This window comes from Diceros bicornis, chromosome 35 (genome assembly GCF_020826845.1).
Source record: "Diceros bicornis minor isolate mBicDic1 chromosome 35, mDicBic1.mat.cur, whole genome shotgun sequence".
In the NCBI taxonomy this organism is placed as follows: Eukaryota; Metazoa; Chordata; class Mammalia; order Perissodactyla; family Rhinocerotidae; genus Diceros; species Diceros bicornis.
The window spans coordinates 20,436,499-20,453,500 of record NC_080774.1 but is presented as its reverse complement, the minus strand read 5'-3'; the positions used below and the strand labels follow the sequence as shown (position 1 = coordinate 20,453,500).

Below are 17,002 nucleotides of genomic sequence, written 5' to 3'. Positions count from 1 at the left end.
AAAGAAGCCAGCCACAAAAGATCACGTGTTGTATGATTCTATTTATATGGAATGTCCAGATTAAGCAAATCCATAGAGACAGAAAGCAACTTGGTGCTTGCCAAGGGTTGGGGGTGGGGAGAGAAGAATGGGAGTGACTGCTAATGGGTACAGGGTTTCCTTTTGGGGGTGAGGAAGATGTTCTGGAACTAGATAGTGGTGATTGTGGCATAATATGTGAATGTACTAAATGTCACTAATGGTAAATCTTATGTTATGTGTATTTTATCAAACAATAAAAATTTAAATGGCAGCAGTCATCTCTATTTGGAGCAGTCTCTTCCCCTGGGCTGAGACCCTCTCCCTAAGGTCAGTCTTAATGCCCTGGGGGTTGGTCTCTCCCCTCTTAGTGGACCATCCATGTGTGGTCCGGCTGAGGCTGGAGCGTACCTGAGCAGATGGGCTCCTGGCTGCTCCAGTGGGGCTTGGAGGCGTTGATGCACGTCAGTGTCTTGGCACCCTGGAGCTCATAGCCCAGGTGGCAGTGGAAGTGGGCCACCCCGCCTGAGTGCAGGTCCATCACTGTGACGTCCCCATAGTCGGGCCGGCGGGGAAAGTTGCAGCTCAGCATGAAGGCTGGGAAGAAATGCAGAGGCAGACAATAATCCCTCGGAGGGGGAGATACAGAACGTGACCCACATTGTGGGAGCCAATTTGTGCTGAGGAGAAAGATGAGGCCCCTGGGGACTCGGGAGCACTGGAGTATTTTTGTGACTCTTGTTGATCATATGGTGCTGAGATTGCCAGATGAGCACTTTTTCTAGGCTCAAAGCTCCCCACCCTGTGTCACCAGAGACAGCAGGTTTGGGCTGAAAAATGAGTTCCCATACCTCATTTGACCCTCTTTCCACGTGGGCATAGAATGGCCTTCTCCTCGAGCACAGGAGGGACAGTATTGCCCAGGCAGGTTAGCCCCACCTGCATGAACACCTTAAGTGTTTGTTAAAAATGCAGACTCTTGCACTAGAATTAGAACAACCAGCTCTTCAGGAAATGCCAAAGGATACGACAGCTTAAAAACAACCGTCCTGGGAGGTAAGCAGTTGGGTTTTTGAGAGAGACCGACGTGAGTTTACGTTCTTACTCCACCACTTAGAAACTGTGTGACTTTGAGAAAGCGACACAGTGCCCTGAACTTCACTCCCCTCATCTTCCCAGTGAAGTTGGTAACTCCCTACCTCACAGGTGGTGGTAAGGATGAAATGGGCTAATGCCGAGGAAAAGGATCCTTAGCCCAATGCCTGGCACATGGCGCTCACTAGATGGGGATGGCAGAAGGGTGTATGTGGCCAGGTGGAGCTCCTCGGTTTTCATAAGAGGGTGTTAAACCCATCCTAGCTCCACCCCTAGGCTATGATCTGATCTCTCCTGCAGATAGCGCATCTGTATTCCCAGTACTCATTAGGAGGAATAAATCCGACTACATGGGTCGACAAGCTTTTTTCCCCCCATTTTTAAATTAACAAAGACAACAGAGGGTGGTCCCTGTGTTGAAAAGATATGAGGACATGGACGCTCCCATATGCTGTCATCCACCTGTTTCAGAAACATCCGAGGGGAAAGTTTAAAATGAATGGTTTTTCCAGGTGTTTGGTCAATTCGACGTAAAAGTGGATGGTTTTCAACACCCTGATGTGTGGCTAGCGACTCGACTCTCCAGTCAGTTATTTGGCAAGTATCCAGCGGGACACGCATGGTGAAGGGAGGTAACCTCAGGCCGTGGGAACTGCCCAGGAGGTGGGGAAATGGGATGAGGAGGGAGAGAGCAGGAGGAAGAGAGAACGGAGGGTGGGGGTGAAGAGAGGGAGAGGAGGAAAGGAAGAAACAAAGGAAGCAAGAAAAGAGGGAAGTAAAGAGAAGGAAGGAGAGAGGAAGGAAGAGAAGAGAAGAGAGAGAAGCAAACAGAAAACAGAAGAGAGGAGATTTAGAAATAGACAAAAAGAAAGAAACATCGCAGAAGAAGAAAAAAGAGAGGTGGGGGGGGCCAGAGGCTCTTCACCAGAAGTCCACAGACTCTCCTGGGATTCATGGATTAGATTCAAGAGCCACGAAGTTGAAGGGGAAAATGTGGCTTGCTGATTTTCATTACCCTTTAACTGAACTGCGGTATTTCCCTCAATCACGAATGTAGGCAACAACGTGTAACCTGTGACTTTGTCACCAAGAGAATTACAGATACTTTCATATCATAATGGATATCTTGACATATTTCTTATGCTCCTCCGTACTTTGAAATTACAGTAATTATCAGAACTTCCGGGAGATATTATGATTTAATGTGTTAATAAAGAAGCACATGGATTATGATATCATAGATTAAAACAATATTTTGACAACTGTAATTCAATATGACTGGCTTCCTTTTTAATTGTGTCTATTTTATTTTATGCTCTTGAAAACTTGATTCTGAGAAGGGGCCCATAGGTTTTACCAAACTGCCAGAGGGATCCCTGGCACAAAAGGTTTGAGAATCCTGGCTCCAGGGGCAAACTGAGGCAAGCAGCCGCGTCTCATCAGCCTCGGCCCGATCCTACCCTGGTAGTGCAGCTGGAAGGTCCCCAGGCAGTCGTCCTGGAAGGTCCGGAAGTAGACGGAGATGGTGTTGGTGGGGCTTCGGATTACCTGCCCCTCTACCAGGAGGGTCTGGTTAGCCAGGACGGTCAGGGTGGGGCCGTCCACCCCACGGATGGAGAGCAGCTCCCCCTCGGACAGGTTCACACTCTTCACCTGGGGACAGGTAGGGGCAGACGGAGAGAAACTCTGAGTCAGATTTGAGCCAGGGTCCCCCAGGCTGCGAGGCTGCCAATGCAGCACCCTAACCAGCCCCAGACAACGCCAACATGGTCCCCCTTGACTAGCCCCTAGTCAAGGGGACAGACGGACCCCAAGCCTCAGCCCTGGAAATACCTGGAACCCTGGGAGCATCTAGGTTCCTCTCCTCTCCCCAAAAGCTGAGAGGACAGAGTGAAACCCAGCTCTAGGGTAAAAGCATGGCAAGGATCTGTGGGACCCCATAGCTGGGTCCCGTGAGAGAGGCTTCTGGATGCTGGAGGCCAAGACAGATTCTCCTAGAGCTGGTGGGTGGGGGCAGGGGTTAGATCAGCTTGTGCCTGAAGTCCAGTCTCCAGGGAGGCAGAAGAAGGCATTCCACCAGAAGGTAAGCTCCATGGAGGGAGAGATTTTTCCGTGTTTCTCAGTGTCCCCAGTGCCTAGAATAGTGCCTGGCACGTAGTAGATGCTCAATAAATATTTATAGAATGATTGACTACATTCTTCCCCTTCTGCATGAACTAGTGAGAGAGGGAGTGGGGGCCTCATCTCTAGGGCGTTCTCAGGCCCACTCTTGTCCTCCCGGATGGTGGCTCTAACTCCGGAGCTTCCTCAAAGAACCACGCACTTGGTGCCAGGTCCACCTTCCAGGATTGGAGGAGAAAGAAGGAGACACTTTAATTATACACGGGGACACTGAACAAATGGAGTGGGGGGGGGGTGGAGACTTTAATCAGTTCCCAGTGTGCAATTTGAATATTGATGCCTCTCCTAGTGGGGCCTGGGATGCTAGTCCCTCTGCTCCTTGTATAAGCAGGGCAGGCCTCACTCACAAGCCCAGCCTCTTTTAGGCCATATACCTTATTCCCTTTTCTCTTTGATGAACTCCTGCTCATGCGCCAAAGCCCCACTAAAATTGCCCTCCTCTGTGAGACCTTCCCTGACTGCCAAGGAGCTTGCCCGTCCCTCCACTGTGATTCTACAACATTCCCTATAAACACCTAGTAAAGACTTTTTCAAATGGCATTCTAATGTCTTCTATGCATGTCAATCATAGGACAGGCATTGCATCAGTTTTGCACATCACTATACCCCCCAGTGTCAACAGCTGTGGCTGGGTACGCAGTAGGTGCTCAACGAAGGAATTCTACTGTGCCTGATAGAGAGTTCCATCCCGTATTAGACACAGAATGGGCCTCTTCACGGTGTGGAGGAAAGGGTTCATTAAGTGCCACAATCAGATGGACTGCAGCTGTTCTCCAGTTAACTTTCATTCCATGAGTATTCATTAAGTACCTACTATGTGCCCCACACAGCTCTGGGGGCTGCAAAGACCACAGGTTCTGCTGCTGAGAGGCGTACCCTGCATCCTTCCAGTACAAGTCAGGAAAGGTTCCTCAGGTAAGGTTCTGGTTAGGTCATACTACGGGTCTGCTCGGAAATTTGTGTTTGCCCTTTATTGCCCATTAGAATAAGGTGCCTATCCAGACCTCTCACCTCGGCTGGGAAGGGTCTGCCACCACGCAGTACCGGTCTCCTTTTCTGGCTTCACTTCCATCCTCTGCTCTGTGGGACAGTGAACCGGGCAGTTCACCACCCCCAGGCATGTCCCCTTGGCCCATTTTAAAAATGACTTCTAGAGATGGGCGGCCGGTTGTGGAAGGCCTGGAGCCAGAGTGGGGATACCTGGGAACATGCACCGAGCACTCGCTCTCTGCTAGGCTCTGGCTGAATCTCCCTGTGCATCGTCATATTTATTCCTCCCCACATCTCTGTAAAGTAGCAACGTTATCATTTTACGGATGGGGAAACTGAGGCTCAGAGGGGTAAATTTCCTTGCCCAAAGTCACACATCTATAACTGGTAGAGCTGGGACTTCAAACCCAGATGTCTGAGCACTATGCCACTCTTTTCCATTCTTAGTTTACAGGCAAAAGTTTGCAAATGCAATGAACCAGGTGTGGCTTCCCTAGGGATGTGCGCATGTGTGTGTGTGTGTGTGTGTGTGTATGTGTTAATCAGGGTATCAGAGGACTTTCCTTCTGGGTATAATGCCTCACAGTTTATCAGCACGTCCCCTCTCCTTCATGTGTGCCAAGCTATTTCATCTACACACTGAGTTGGGAACTCCTATTCATTCGCCAAAGCCAGGCTCAAATTGCCCTGGTTAGGGCAAAGAGAGAACCAAACTGGCTAAGATGATAACAGTAAGCCAGACTCAGACAATCCTCCAGGGATTTCCTGCTGGGAGAGGCAGCCACTGCAGGGCCCCCCGTCTGCAGTTACCTGGAGCTCCACCCCGTAGCCAGTGTAGACTGTCACATTGTACGTGCACTCCAGGAAGTTGTTGAGGGGCAGCGGTGGGTAGTCACCAGAGTCGATGTACCCTTCAGGGTCGGAGAAGCTCACACCGCAGAGAGCTGGAGGAAAGCCCTTTCATTAGCACGTGAAGACAGCTGAGATGCAATCTCTCAGATGGGCTGTAGGGTGGAACAGGGCCTCTGGGGACACCTACATTCTCCTGTGCCCACCTTTCCCTCTGCTATTAATTCTCCTTCAGCTCCAGAATCAACATGATAATCAAAATAGCAAGAGTTGGCATGGAATCATCATTTACTATGTGCCGCTATGCTCCATTCCAACCAGTCTGCAGGGTGACCCCGTTCATCTTTGCAGGGACTGGTATTTCATCCCCATTTTAGAGACCAGTAAACCAAAGCTGAGCTTGGGGCAGCATCTGGGCTAAGCTCACACAGCAAGCAGGATTCACATCCATTGCTCACACTCTTTAGTGAGTGGCCACGTTGCCTTTGTCCCAAATTGATGTATGATTGACAGGTGCTGTCTCTCTTCTCTGAAGACAGAAAAGAGTTTAGAAGAAGAAAGACTGGAACACAAAGTGCATTTTATCAAGTCTAGAGAAGTTCATGTCACGGTCAAAGGGAAAGCACTTTGTAAAGGCTGTGGCCATCGAGAGAGGCCAAAGGATGCTGGTCTGAGATGAAACGGCTTTGAGTCAGCTCTTCAGCTGTGTGGCCTTGGGCTCGTTGCTTGATGCCTCAGGGTCTCAGTTGTCTTTAAAATGGGGATGTTAATTCTGAGCCACAGTGTCAAGCTCGTGGTCGGTGCTCAAGGGATGGTCACTGGTGGTGGGGCCTGGACACCCCGGGGCCCCCACCCCACGCCCTGTGCACAGGGGGTGCCTCATGCTGCTGCAGGAGGGCTGGGGGAGCTGGGGGCTCCTACCTGGGGCCTGCTCCGTTGTGATGACCGTGGTGGTAATAATGGTGGACGTCGTGGTCTCCTGGCTCTCCTCTGAGGCTGACCCGGTCAGCTCGTTCTCGCCTTTGTCCATCAAGGTCATGGGACTGGCGTCCTCAGGTGGAGCCTCTTGGGCCTCCTCGGGCGCGGCGGGCTCCCCAAGGTTGGGCTTCTGGGGGAGCGTCTGGGCCACAAAGGGCTGCAAGGTGAACGGGGAGATCTGCAGGGGCGCGGGCGTCGTGGGGGCCGCACCTTCCCTCCTGTCTAGCCAGAGGGGCTCCTCCTCCGAAAGCCGGCGGGTCTCCTCCGAGGCCACTGGGTCCGGGTCCCTCGGGGGTCGGGGCTTCTCCGTGGCGGAGGAGGGGACACCCAGGCCCGGGGATGCTGGCTGGGACCCTGCCCTCTGGAGGGCTGCTGCGGAGGTGGCCTTCGGCCTCAGCTGTTTCCTAGCCGAGTTCACCTGCTTGAGTGATGGCAGCTTCTTCCTGGGGGGAAAGGCCTGCTTGGGGCCGGCCTCCTCAGGGAGCAGCGTGGACAGGGCGGTGGGGTCTTGATGCACAGAGGGGGCTGTCCCCTCCAGCTCCGGCTCCTGAAGCTCTTCTCCTGACTGCGCTGGATTCGGAGGGGCCACTGTCATTCTCTCCTCTGGGCTCTCTTTGCTCAGACTGCTGCTCCCCAGGGCTCCTGAGGGCAGAAGGTTAGTCCCTGAAGGGCTAGCGTCTCCCTCGGGTGGCTCATCTTGGGAAGAGGAGAAAAGACATCAGTTAGCTTGGGGCTAGGGGCAGTTAGGTCCTCCACCCTCTGTCAGACTTGAGGGTGGGTGAGATGGTACCCAAGGCTGGTATGGCCCCATCAACAGATACGGGGCCTGCCCCCTCCCTTCCTTTCTCCCTCCTTCCTTCCACCCTTCTTTCTCTCCTTTCCTTCTTCCTTCCTTCTTTCCTTCTCTTCCTTCCTCTTTCCCTTCTTCCTTTCCTCCCTCTCCTTCCCTTACTCCCTTCCTTCCTTCCTTCCTTTTGCTGACCATGGAGACTGAGCGTTGATAGTGCCAGGCCTGAGCTAAGCATTAGGGCTACAGAAACCGAGAATCTCACAGTCTAGTTATATATGTACTTGGAGAGGGAATAGGAAAGTAGAAATAATCAAAGTAGAAATAATCAGATTCGATGTGATAAATGCTTTGAAAGAGAAGATTTGCGTGCCAACAGGACAGAGAAGACAGGGCCCTAACCCAGTCTGTGAGGCAGGACCACCAGGTACAGTTGGGCAGCTTGTTCACTGCACAAGGATATCTCATTAAAAAGTTGAGTGGGGCTGTAACCAGCTCATATACTCATCCCTGAGTCATGTGCCCTGGCTCAGGGCTATATTGTCCTGGGATTAGGGGAGCATGTTTTTTACTAAATAATATAAAAGTGACCTTGTGGGAGACACAGAAATATTTGAGGATTTGGAATCATGAGGCAGGTTCAGAACAGAGAGATGTGGGAAGGCCGTGGAGGCCTGGCTGAGGTGAGTGCAAAAGAGGAAGGCATGGGGGCAGGGAGCAGAGGTGGAGGGCGAATAGAGAGAAAGCTGGTGAGGTAGGGAGGTCGGGGCCAGGCCCTGGTGGGCCTTGTATACTCTGCTAATTCCTTATGATTTATTTTTGCCTTGAAAATAAAACCATCTAGTCATTTTAAATAAGGCTGACCCAGCAGCTGTTTGACAGACTCATGCCTGAATTCAGCTTCATTTACCTATTTGACACCCAGTTCTATCAATTGCTAGCTGGCCAATGACTTTGGCCCTCTGAGCCTCAGTTTCCTCCGCTGTAAAATGGAACTATCATTCCCTGTTTCCTAGGGCTGTCATCGTTCAATAGGTTGATGTAGGTAAAGCATACATAGATGTCTGTACATATGGGTGCCTCACCAACAGTGAGTACCTGAGACATGCCAGCTGCTGTCGTCATTTTTACCATCGTCATTGTAATTGCACCCCTCAGTAGGAAGCTGGTGCGGTCTACTTTGAGATAGAGAGGAATTACATGCTGGGGACAAAGGCACTCGGACTGATAGCTGTCCTTGTCAATTTTCTGCAGAGAGACACTCAGCCACAATCTCCAGGCCCGTCAGCACTGTCATTTAAATTTATTTCCACAGCCGTCAGAAAGGTTCATTTACTTTCATGGAGTCGGCGGCAGTGGCTTAATCTATATAGACTGTAACAGTTTGCAACCAGCATCAACAAATGTTGCTGTTGTGTAACATTGATTCCCAGCCGGTGTGCGTTCCAGGCCTTCGGAGGCACCGGGGCGGAGCAGCCACGGGGAGAGAGGGCATACAGATGACCTGAGAGCAGATCAAGGTCGTTCACGGGCCAAGCGAGTTTTCTGGTCCAAGGTGGGAAGTGTTGAGGCTTTGGAGTTAGACCTGGATTCAAATTCTGCCTTTGACAGTTGCTAGCCACGAGAGCCTGGGCAAGCCCATTGAGCCTCTTCTGTGTAATACAGATTCTCCATTTACCTCAGCTAGGGTCGGGACACCTAGCTCCCGAGACCCAGCTGTGGTTCGACTTGCAGAGCTTGGATCCACCAGGGATTGGGAGACCCAATGGTGGTCCCATCTTGGCAGTCTTCCCTAGCATATCCTCACGTGGGTTTCCTCTTCTCTCCATCTTCTCACTCTGTGTCAAATGGGCAGCCAGGCTAGGTAAGGTCTGAGGGCACTTCCAGCTCTGACATTGTCAGTTTTTGAAATGATCAGGTAATTGGTAATTATTCCTAGAGCCTTTTGTTAATTTTGCTAAAAAGGGTAGACTGACAGCCTCGATCCTAACACTGGCTTGTGAGTTTTGCTGGGTCCTGTGGCTACATTAGTTTCAGCCAGTCCTTTCACAAAAGTGTCCCCTTGATCCCAAGTAGAGGAGGTGAGAGAAAGGAAGAGAGAAAGGGAGAGAGAGAGAGGGATAGATAGGTAGATAGATAGATAGATACATACGTAGATAGATAGATATTGGGAAAACAAGTTGTGTCAATGAAGATACTAAAGGAATTACAAATGGCATAAAGCAAGTCAGTGTGCCTTGGCCATAATAATAGTAATATTTATAACAGTTTATTTTTTATTGTTTTATTGACTGCTGAATACCTGCCAAGCTAAATGCTTTGCATCCTCATTTAATTCTTCATTCCTCCTTTGTTACCTCATTTAATTCTTTCACAGCCTTATGAGGTAAAAATTATTCTTCCTATTTTATAGATGAGCAAACTGAGGCTTTGGGATATTGAGGAACTTTCCAAGGTCACGCAGCACAGCTGGGTTTCCGACTTCGGTTTTCCTGATGCCAAAGACCATGTTATTAGCTCTCTTAAGAACTATGGGGTATTGTTATCAGAGGCATCCTCCACCTCCCCAGCTTGAAGCCGCCTCTCCCCCCCCATCTCCTCTCTCTCTAAACCCTCATTTTGTTTGTGTTGCTGCTGGGTGAGCCACCGTGGTTTTCAAACCTCCCACATGATGTTCCCCATCCCCCACCATGTTCCTTGTTAAAATATGAATCATCAGTCTCCCCGGGCCAAACCCATCCCATCTAAATCTCCAGGGGTGGGGCTTGGAAAGCTGAAGATTGCAAAGCCCCTTTGGTGACTCTTATTATCAGGGTTATCAGAAAAGTTCATTCCAGAATCTGTGATCTCGCCTGACTTTCTATGCATTCCTTGTTAGTTTTGCCTTCTAGGTGCCTGGCAGCAAGTTTGTGCAGAAGGTGGTGACTCTTTGCAAGGCCTGAGACCTCCCCTGGCCATCCCAGTGTGTCGTGATCCCACACAGCCATCAAGGAAATGTAAGAGAAAGGATTCCATAACTAGCTTCCTCTCACAGCAGCTGCTCCAACCCCCAGGGGCCCCAGAGGAAAACCAGCGGGAACCACAGCCGCTATAAAGCATTTTAGGGAGTAAATCCAGTGGGACTGAGCCAGCCCTTTCCCACGGAAACCTGACTGCCAAGGAGAGTTGCATATCCGCCAGGTAAATTCACCTCCCTGCTCCCGTAGTCCCCAACTCCTCAGAGCTCACACACGCTGGGATCTTGCTGGCTGGCTCCAAAGTTAAGGCCATGCCCAAGTCAGATGAGTGTGTATCTGAGGTCTGCAAATGTATGTAGCCCGAAAGTCCTGAAGGCCTTGTTCTCAGCCAGGATGCTGGCCAGATGAGCCCCACGCGAAACCAAGCCCACTGGGAATTAGGCAAAATTGGATTCCAGGGCCTCCGAGATCCAGCAACTTAATAACTTGCTCAAATAGGCTGGTTTTTCCTGGGGCCCCAATGACCACTGGGTTAAATTAACTCCTCTTTCTCAGAGCACTTAAAATTTTCAATCATCCCAGTCACATTTGGCTGATTTTTCCTTTATCATGTATGTTCAGTGCCCCACTCAAACGCCTTCAATCAATTAATGAGCAATAGCATTGGGTGCCGACTTTCTCTGCTGTTGAAACTCTGTAGGAGACAGTCAACACTCTAGGATGCGGTCCCTGCACTTGAGGAATTAGGAAGCAGACACACACTGATAACCAAATACGGGTATCCAACGGGGCTTTAATTAAACACACACGGATGCTCTCCTCTCTCGAGACACCATGGAACACACACAAGGCAACTGAGGATTTGTTCTGCCATCCAATTTGGGGAGGGAGCACCTCTCTCTCTCTTTCTCTCTCTCCTTTCTAACTTGGATGGGGAGAGGGGAGATCAGACTGGGAAGCATCCCATGAAAGTCAACAAACACGCGTTCTGACGCTCTGAAGCTGAAGTCTGTATCTTAAATGCCCGGCAGCAGCGGAATGGCGAGGAACGGCAGGGATCGCGAGCAACAGCATAACATCTTGCAGGCGCAAAGTGATGGAATGAGAAATGGAGGAAACCACAGCCAGGGATGCTTCTGCCATAGTGTTCAGCGAAAAGAGCAAGGCGTACAATTCTACGGTGTGTTCGCAAACGACTACGGACAACCAGCTAAAACAAACGGCAAAGCAGAGAGTTGTGTTTTGACTCGGAGGAAGAGCGCCAAGATGGTGGTCCTGGCCGCCTCTGGGTCGGGGGACTTTCGGGGACGTGTTTTCTTCTTTCAACTTTTTGTTATTTTCCAAAATGTCAATGATAAGTATTTAATACTAAAAGTGAAAAACAATATATTTACAAAAAGAGCTGGATTTAAATGCTGCTGCTAGCGCCCAGTGATGGAGAGGCTGAGGGAAGGCAGGCACGCATTTGTAATCCTAGAAGTGCTTCTTCACTAGCTGAGCCACGAACATCTTTGGAATGCAGTCTCCTGGTGGGGACGATGATAAGTCTTCCCTCATCGGACCGTCCACAGTGAATACCTTCAGGAGGCAGGACTGGCAGGTGCGTCGATTGGTATATTTTTTTTTGCTGAAGAGTTCTACAAAAATATTAGTCACTATTCTAATCATCATTATTAACGCCCAATCTAGTGGTGGTTTCTTGTACCTTCATACTCCACGATAAGGACTTGTCTAGCCCGCCCTGAGTGGTTCGCTTGTCCCCAACAGGGATAAAACCAAAAACTAAATATCACATCTTAAAGATCCAAAGGCTCCTAGAGTTCATGGTTACAAACTGCCCAGAGAAGGAAAATGAGGTCCAGAGAGGGGAAGTGGGCTGCCTAGGGTCACACAGCACATTAGTAGAAATAACAAAACAAGGCTATTTGAAGCTTGAAAAACCACACTGAAACACATCAAACAAAACCAAAAACAAACCCAGAAACATGAGGACTGCCCTGAAGAATGTCAGTTAATTCTATGCCTTCTACAACCGGGCTGGATAATTCTTTGCTGGGGGACGGGGGCCTATGCTGTGCATTGTAGGATGTGGGGCAGCATCCCTGGCCTCCACCCACTCAATGCCAGTAGCTACCTTCCCTCTACCCCCAGACGAGACAATCAAAAATGATTCCAGACGTTGCCAAATGTCCCCTGTGGGAGGGGCAGAATGACCTCTGCTGATGACCACTGGGTTAACTACAGTGAACAAAACAGATCACCTGTCACTGTTAACAGAACTGAGTAGACCTTCCTCCCATTCTTGGAGCATTTCAGCTTTGTTTTACTTGAATCAGTGAATTTTAGGATTAGAGAAGGTCTTAGCATGATCCCTATTTTACAGATAAGGAAATTGAATTGAGCGAAGGATGAGTTTTCTTCTCCCACTCGCCTTTGATCATCACTTCATTCATTCATTCATTCAGTGAGCACCTACTATGTGCCAGTCCCTGTGCTGTCAACAGGATCTGGCATCCAGAGGTCCACCTTGGATAGTGAACAGCCGGAGCTGATGAACACAACCCACTCTTTTTGAAACAGCATGTAAAACATTGACCAGCTTAAACTAGTTTTTCTTCTTTAAAACAGGTTACTTTAATCAAACGTGCTCAATAACAGAGACAGCACTGCGCATGTGCCAGGCGAGAACCCATAGTTCCAGGATGACCCTGGAACCAAGAGTCTTCAGAAATGTTGCCCCAGGAGCCCTTTATGAAGTGAGAAGTCCTTCACTAAGGAAAATCTGGCTTCCAGCAGCCCAAGTAGCTTGATTACCATATATGGACTGATTCGAGACAAGACAATCAGCTTGCATGAGCCCAGCTGCAGCTCAGTGGCCCCTAACTCCTTAAATTTCACCCCAAACCTTGGATCAGGGAGACAGATTTGAGAGCCTGGCCTCCTGTCTCCTTGCTGGTCAACCTTACAATAAAACTCTTTCTTTTCTCAAAAGCCGGTGCCATAGTGTTGGCTTCTACGTGCATTGGGCAGCGAGCTCTTGCTCGGTAACACTCTCGGCCTGAGCGGACCTGGCTCACCTGAACACTGAGTCCTGTGGGAACAAGGCCCCTTGGATGGATCCTGGCATCCATCCCATCTGGACTCTGAGAAGACTTTCTGGGACAAAGGGCAGAGGTAGGGGGTGGGCTTGGGGGACAGTGGGGTCTCATCTGCTGCCTCGGTTGCAGCCCTCCACCATATGCCCAGACCAACAGTACTGATATTCAGACAGCAATTTACCCGCCACAAAGTGCCTTCCCAGCTGGGATCTCCTTCCAGCCTCCAAACAATCCCGTGAGATTGTCATTTTGACTTTCCCATTTTATAGATGAAAAAAAAAAATCAAGCTCAGAGAGAGGACCTGACTTGTCCAAGATCATAGAGCAAATCAGGGTAGAGTTACACACATTCTGACATTGTTTCCTGTGCTCTTTCCTCTTTCCCACACACTCAAATAGTTTCTTTCCCTAGAAAATTGTTCATCTGAAAAATATAAGAATACCTGAAAGGTATGAATTTGAAAGTGTATGCGGTGCTGAGCCCCCACCCTCTCCACCAGTCCTGCCTTTTAAAGGGAATCAGTGATAGTAGGATCTTGTTTAATCTCCAAATAAAATGTGTCGATACAAAAATGATAAGGGGTGACAGCACACAGGAGTGTAGGGTTGGGTCAGAATTGCTTGTGTTCAGGCTCGGCCCGCTGCCAACTGCCCATGAGACCCTGGACAGTTGTTTCCCCTCTCTGGGCCTTGTTGTTCCCATCCATGAGGTGGGGTTGTCCCAGCCTTATCTCTTCAGGTTGTTAGAGGGTGAAATGAAGGCCAGGTCTAAAGCACAGAGCTCACGTGGCAGCTGTCAGCCCTCGTGAGCACTGGTGTCACTTTCTGTCTATCTGAACATTCACGGTTGTCACATTGTATATATTGCTCTGTCACTTACTGAGAAATGCATTTTGAAATATTTCAGTCATTCAAAAAGAGTTAAAGACTATGGCAATAAGTATCCATGTCAGTTACACCTTCAGCTTAAGAAATAGGATGGCTCAGTACCGTGGAAGCCCCCGCATGTTCCTCTCTGCAGTACCCTCCTTCTCCATCCTCCGGGAGTAACTACTATCCTGAATTTGGCCTTCAGCATTCTCATTTATTATGTGCATTTTTATTAGTTTATTATTATTGTTATTACTATTGATTGTGTGCTTTCATTTATTACACAGCCAGCCCCGGTGGTCTAGTGCTTAAGATTTGGTGCTCTCACTGTCGCGGCCCCGGTCTGTTTCCCAGTCAGGGAACCACGCCACTCGTCTGTTGACTGTCATACTGTGGAGGCTGCATGTTGCTGAAAGCTATGCCACCGGCATTTCACATATCAGAAGGGTCACCCATGGTGCACAGGTTTCAGCGGAGCTTCCAGACTAAGACAGCCTGTAAGAAGGACCTGGTCTCTCACTTCTGAAAAAATTGGCCATGAAAACTCTGTGACTAGTGGCAGAACATTGTCTGATACAGTGCCAGAGGTGAGAGGACAGTGCAGACAGACCGGGCAGGGTTGCCCTCTGCTGTACAAAGGGTTTCTAGGAGTCAGAATCGACCCAATGGCACTAACAACAAAAAACTTATTACACATGTCAATATACCTGAACAGTATACGGTATACGTTTTAAACCTTTAGATAAATGCTGTCATCCCATATGAATTCACCTGCAACCTGCTTTTTTCTTTTCTTTTCTTTTTTGCTCAACATTTTGTGGGATTCATCCATGTGGATAAGTGTAGTTTTGATTGATTCACTTTTCTCTGCTGTATAGTATTCCATCACATCAGTATTCCACCACTAGTTTTTCACTTAAAATCCATCGCAGATATGTTTTCATGTTAGCATGTACAGAGTCATTTTATTCCTCTTTAATGGCTACATTAAAATATAAATCTATACATTATTGAACCAGGCTCCTATTGATTAATATTTAGGTTGTTGCTATTCTCCATCCCCTCCTCCCAAATAACACTGCAATAAATACATATCTTTGGTGAACACGTCCAAGTAACTCATCAGGGGCATGTCCTAGAAGTTACATTGCTCAGCCAAAAGATTTACATATTTAAAATTTTGATTGACACTGAAAAATCACCTTCCAGAATAACCTGAAACTCTTTACCTGGCTGCCAGCTCTACACAAGAGTGCTGCTGCCCTCTGGCTTTGTCAACACTTCACTTCTGGTGACTTTTAACTAGACCAGCTGAGTTGGAATCTGGAGCAGCTGGACTCGGGCGCAGCGTGTTCTGAAACACTTCCCAGATGATTCCGAGGTGCTCTCTGGCTTTCTCTACTTGCTGCTGAAGCTTTGCCCAAAGTCAGTCCTGAGCCTTCACCTGCCTAACCACACTTTCACTCAAGAGCATCCAGGCAGCCTATCCTAGGGTGCTTTGCAGGTCTGCCCCACGATAACCAGAGTTTATGCAACAGATCAGGCGGGTGATCGGTGGCAAATGAGGGCTAGGAAGAGAGTGTGGATGCAATGGCTTGAGAGCAAAAGAGGGTCCATCTAAACAGCAGCAGATTTCTAGAGAAATGGGCTGCTTGGTCATGTCCCAAAGCAGAAAGACACTTATGGTCATGACACCCACTAAGATGGTACAAAGTGTTCACAGTACAAAGTATTGTTTGTAGTAGCAAAAATCTGGCAACAATTTACCTGTCTATCTATAAGGGGCTAGTTAAATGATTGTAGAAACACACACTGGAATACCTGCAGGGTTCAAAGGAATGAGATGAAATCGATGGTGAATACCACGGAGCATAACCTGGCAAGGACTTTCAAAATTACAAGTACATCTCGCCTTTGATTCAACAAGTCCACTTCTGGGAATTTATCCTGCAGAGAGATGTTCGCCTTCGTGCAAAATGACATACCTACAAGGTTAAGCAATGCAGCGTTGTTTGTAGTAGTGAAAGACTTGGAAACAAACCAAGCATCCACCAATAAGGTTAAATCAATTATGGAGCATCCAGACAGAACGCCGTGCAGCCACAAGAATAGTGAAGCTGTCTATGGACCGAAGAGGAGGGATGGCCAAGTTTTCCGTTACGTTAAAAAGCGAGGTGCAGAGTTCGTTGCCTTTTGTGTAAAAATAGGGAGAGAAAGTGAGGCTATGTATATTTGCATTTGCCTATATGTGCATAAAGAAACTTTGAAAGGAGACACAAGAAACTAATTGTGCTGATTACAGGGGAGGTGGGGCATTGGAAATAGGAGGATGTGGAGTAAGTGTGGGAAGGAGAATTTTTACTGTATACCTTTCCATAGACACATATATATGTATATGTATGTGTATATATGTATATACACATCTATAGGTGTATGTGTGTGTGTCTATATAAATAAAATATTACCTATTCAAAACTATGTAACTAATTAAAAATAATAAAAAGAATTGCAGGACTATGTGCCAACACAATTCAGCATGAAGTGAAAAAATCAAGGTAGAACAGTGGGTATAATCGTTCTCATGTGAGTATAAGAGATACATTTGAACAAGGTGATGGGGACTGGCTCAGCAGAGCAGGACTGAGGCTTGGGGTGGGAGGAGGAATCACTTTTTATTGTGCATCATTTTATACAGTTTGATTCATTTGCCATGTGCGTGCTATTTTTAGAGCAATAATAATTAGTAATAACAGTTAATAATAATAATGAACTTTCACCCCAGTGTCAGAGAGGGACAGAGAACAAACTCCAGCTTTCTTAGGGTTTCGAATTGCTCTCACATTTCCATAGGGGGTGGGAAAATCTGCTTTGCTCCAGCAGCGAGTCTTTGAGAAGCGACACCTGTGCTGTACCTCTCCATCCCTCCCTCGCTCCTCCTGGGAGAGGAAGGACCACCTAATTGGAGGGATTAGGGATGTCACTGATATCCACTGCATCCTGTTTCCAGGACAGAGCCACTGGACTGAAAAGCCGGCTGTGTGGCTCTCTCTCTCTCTCTCTCTGTCTGTCCAGACTTCTCTACTTGTGCCAGCGTACCCCAATCAAAGTCACTTGGGGAGGACACATTGTGGGTGTCCAGCTGTGGTCTGCAGCCCAGCCTCACCAGTAATAAAGCTGAT

The 17,002-nt window shown here is 48.4% G+C and overlaps 1 protein-coding gene across 1 annotated transcript in view; it reads right to left on the bottom strand.

Annotated features, from left to right (window-relative positions):
• SEZ6L (seizure related 6 homolog like) overlaps positions 1–17,002 on the bottom strand; it is a 229,048-nt gene that overhangs the window by 68,039 nt on the left and 144,007 nt on the right. The window contains exons 6-9 of the mRNA XM_058531094.1: positions 6,055–6,807; positions 5,095–5,228; positions 2,574–2,766; positions 430–615 (exon numbers count right to left, since the gene is read on the bottom strand). Coding sequence (XP_058387077.1) covers positions 430–615; positions 2,574–2,766; positions 5,095–5,228; positions 6,055–6,807 — 1,266 coding nt within the window. The remainder of the gene's footprint in view (positions 1–429; positions 616–2,573; positions 2,767–5,094; positions 5,229–6,054; positions 6,808–17,002) is intronic.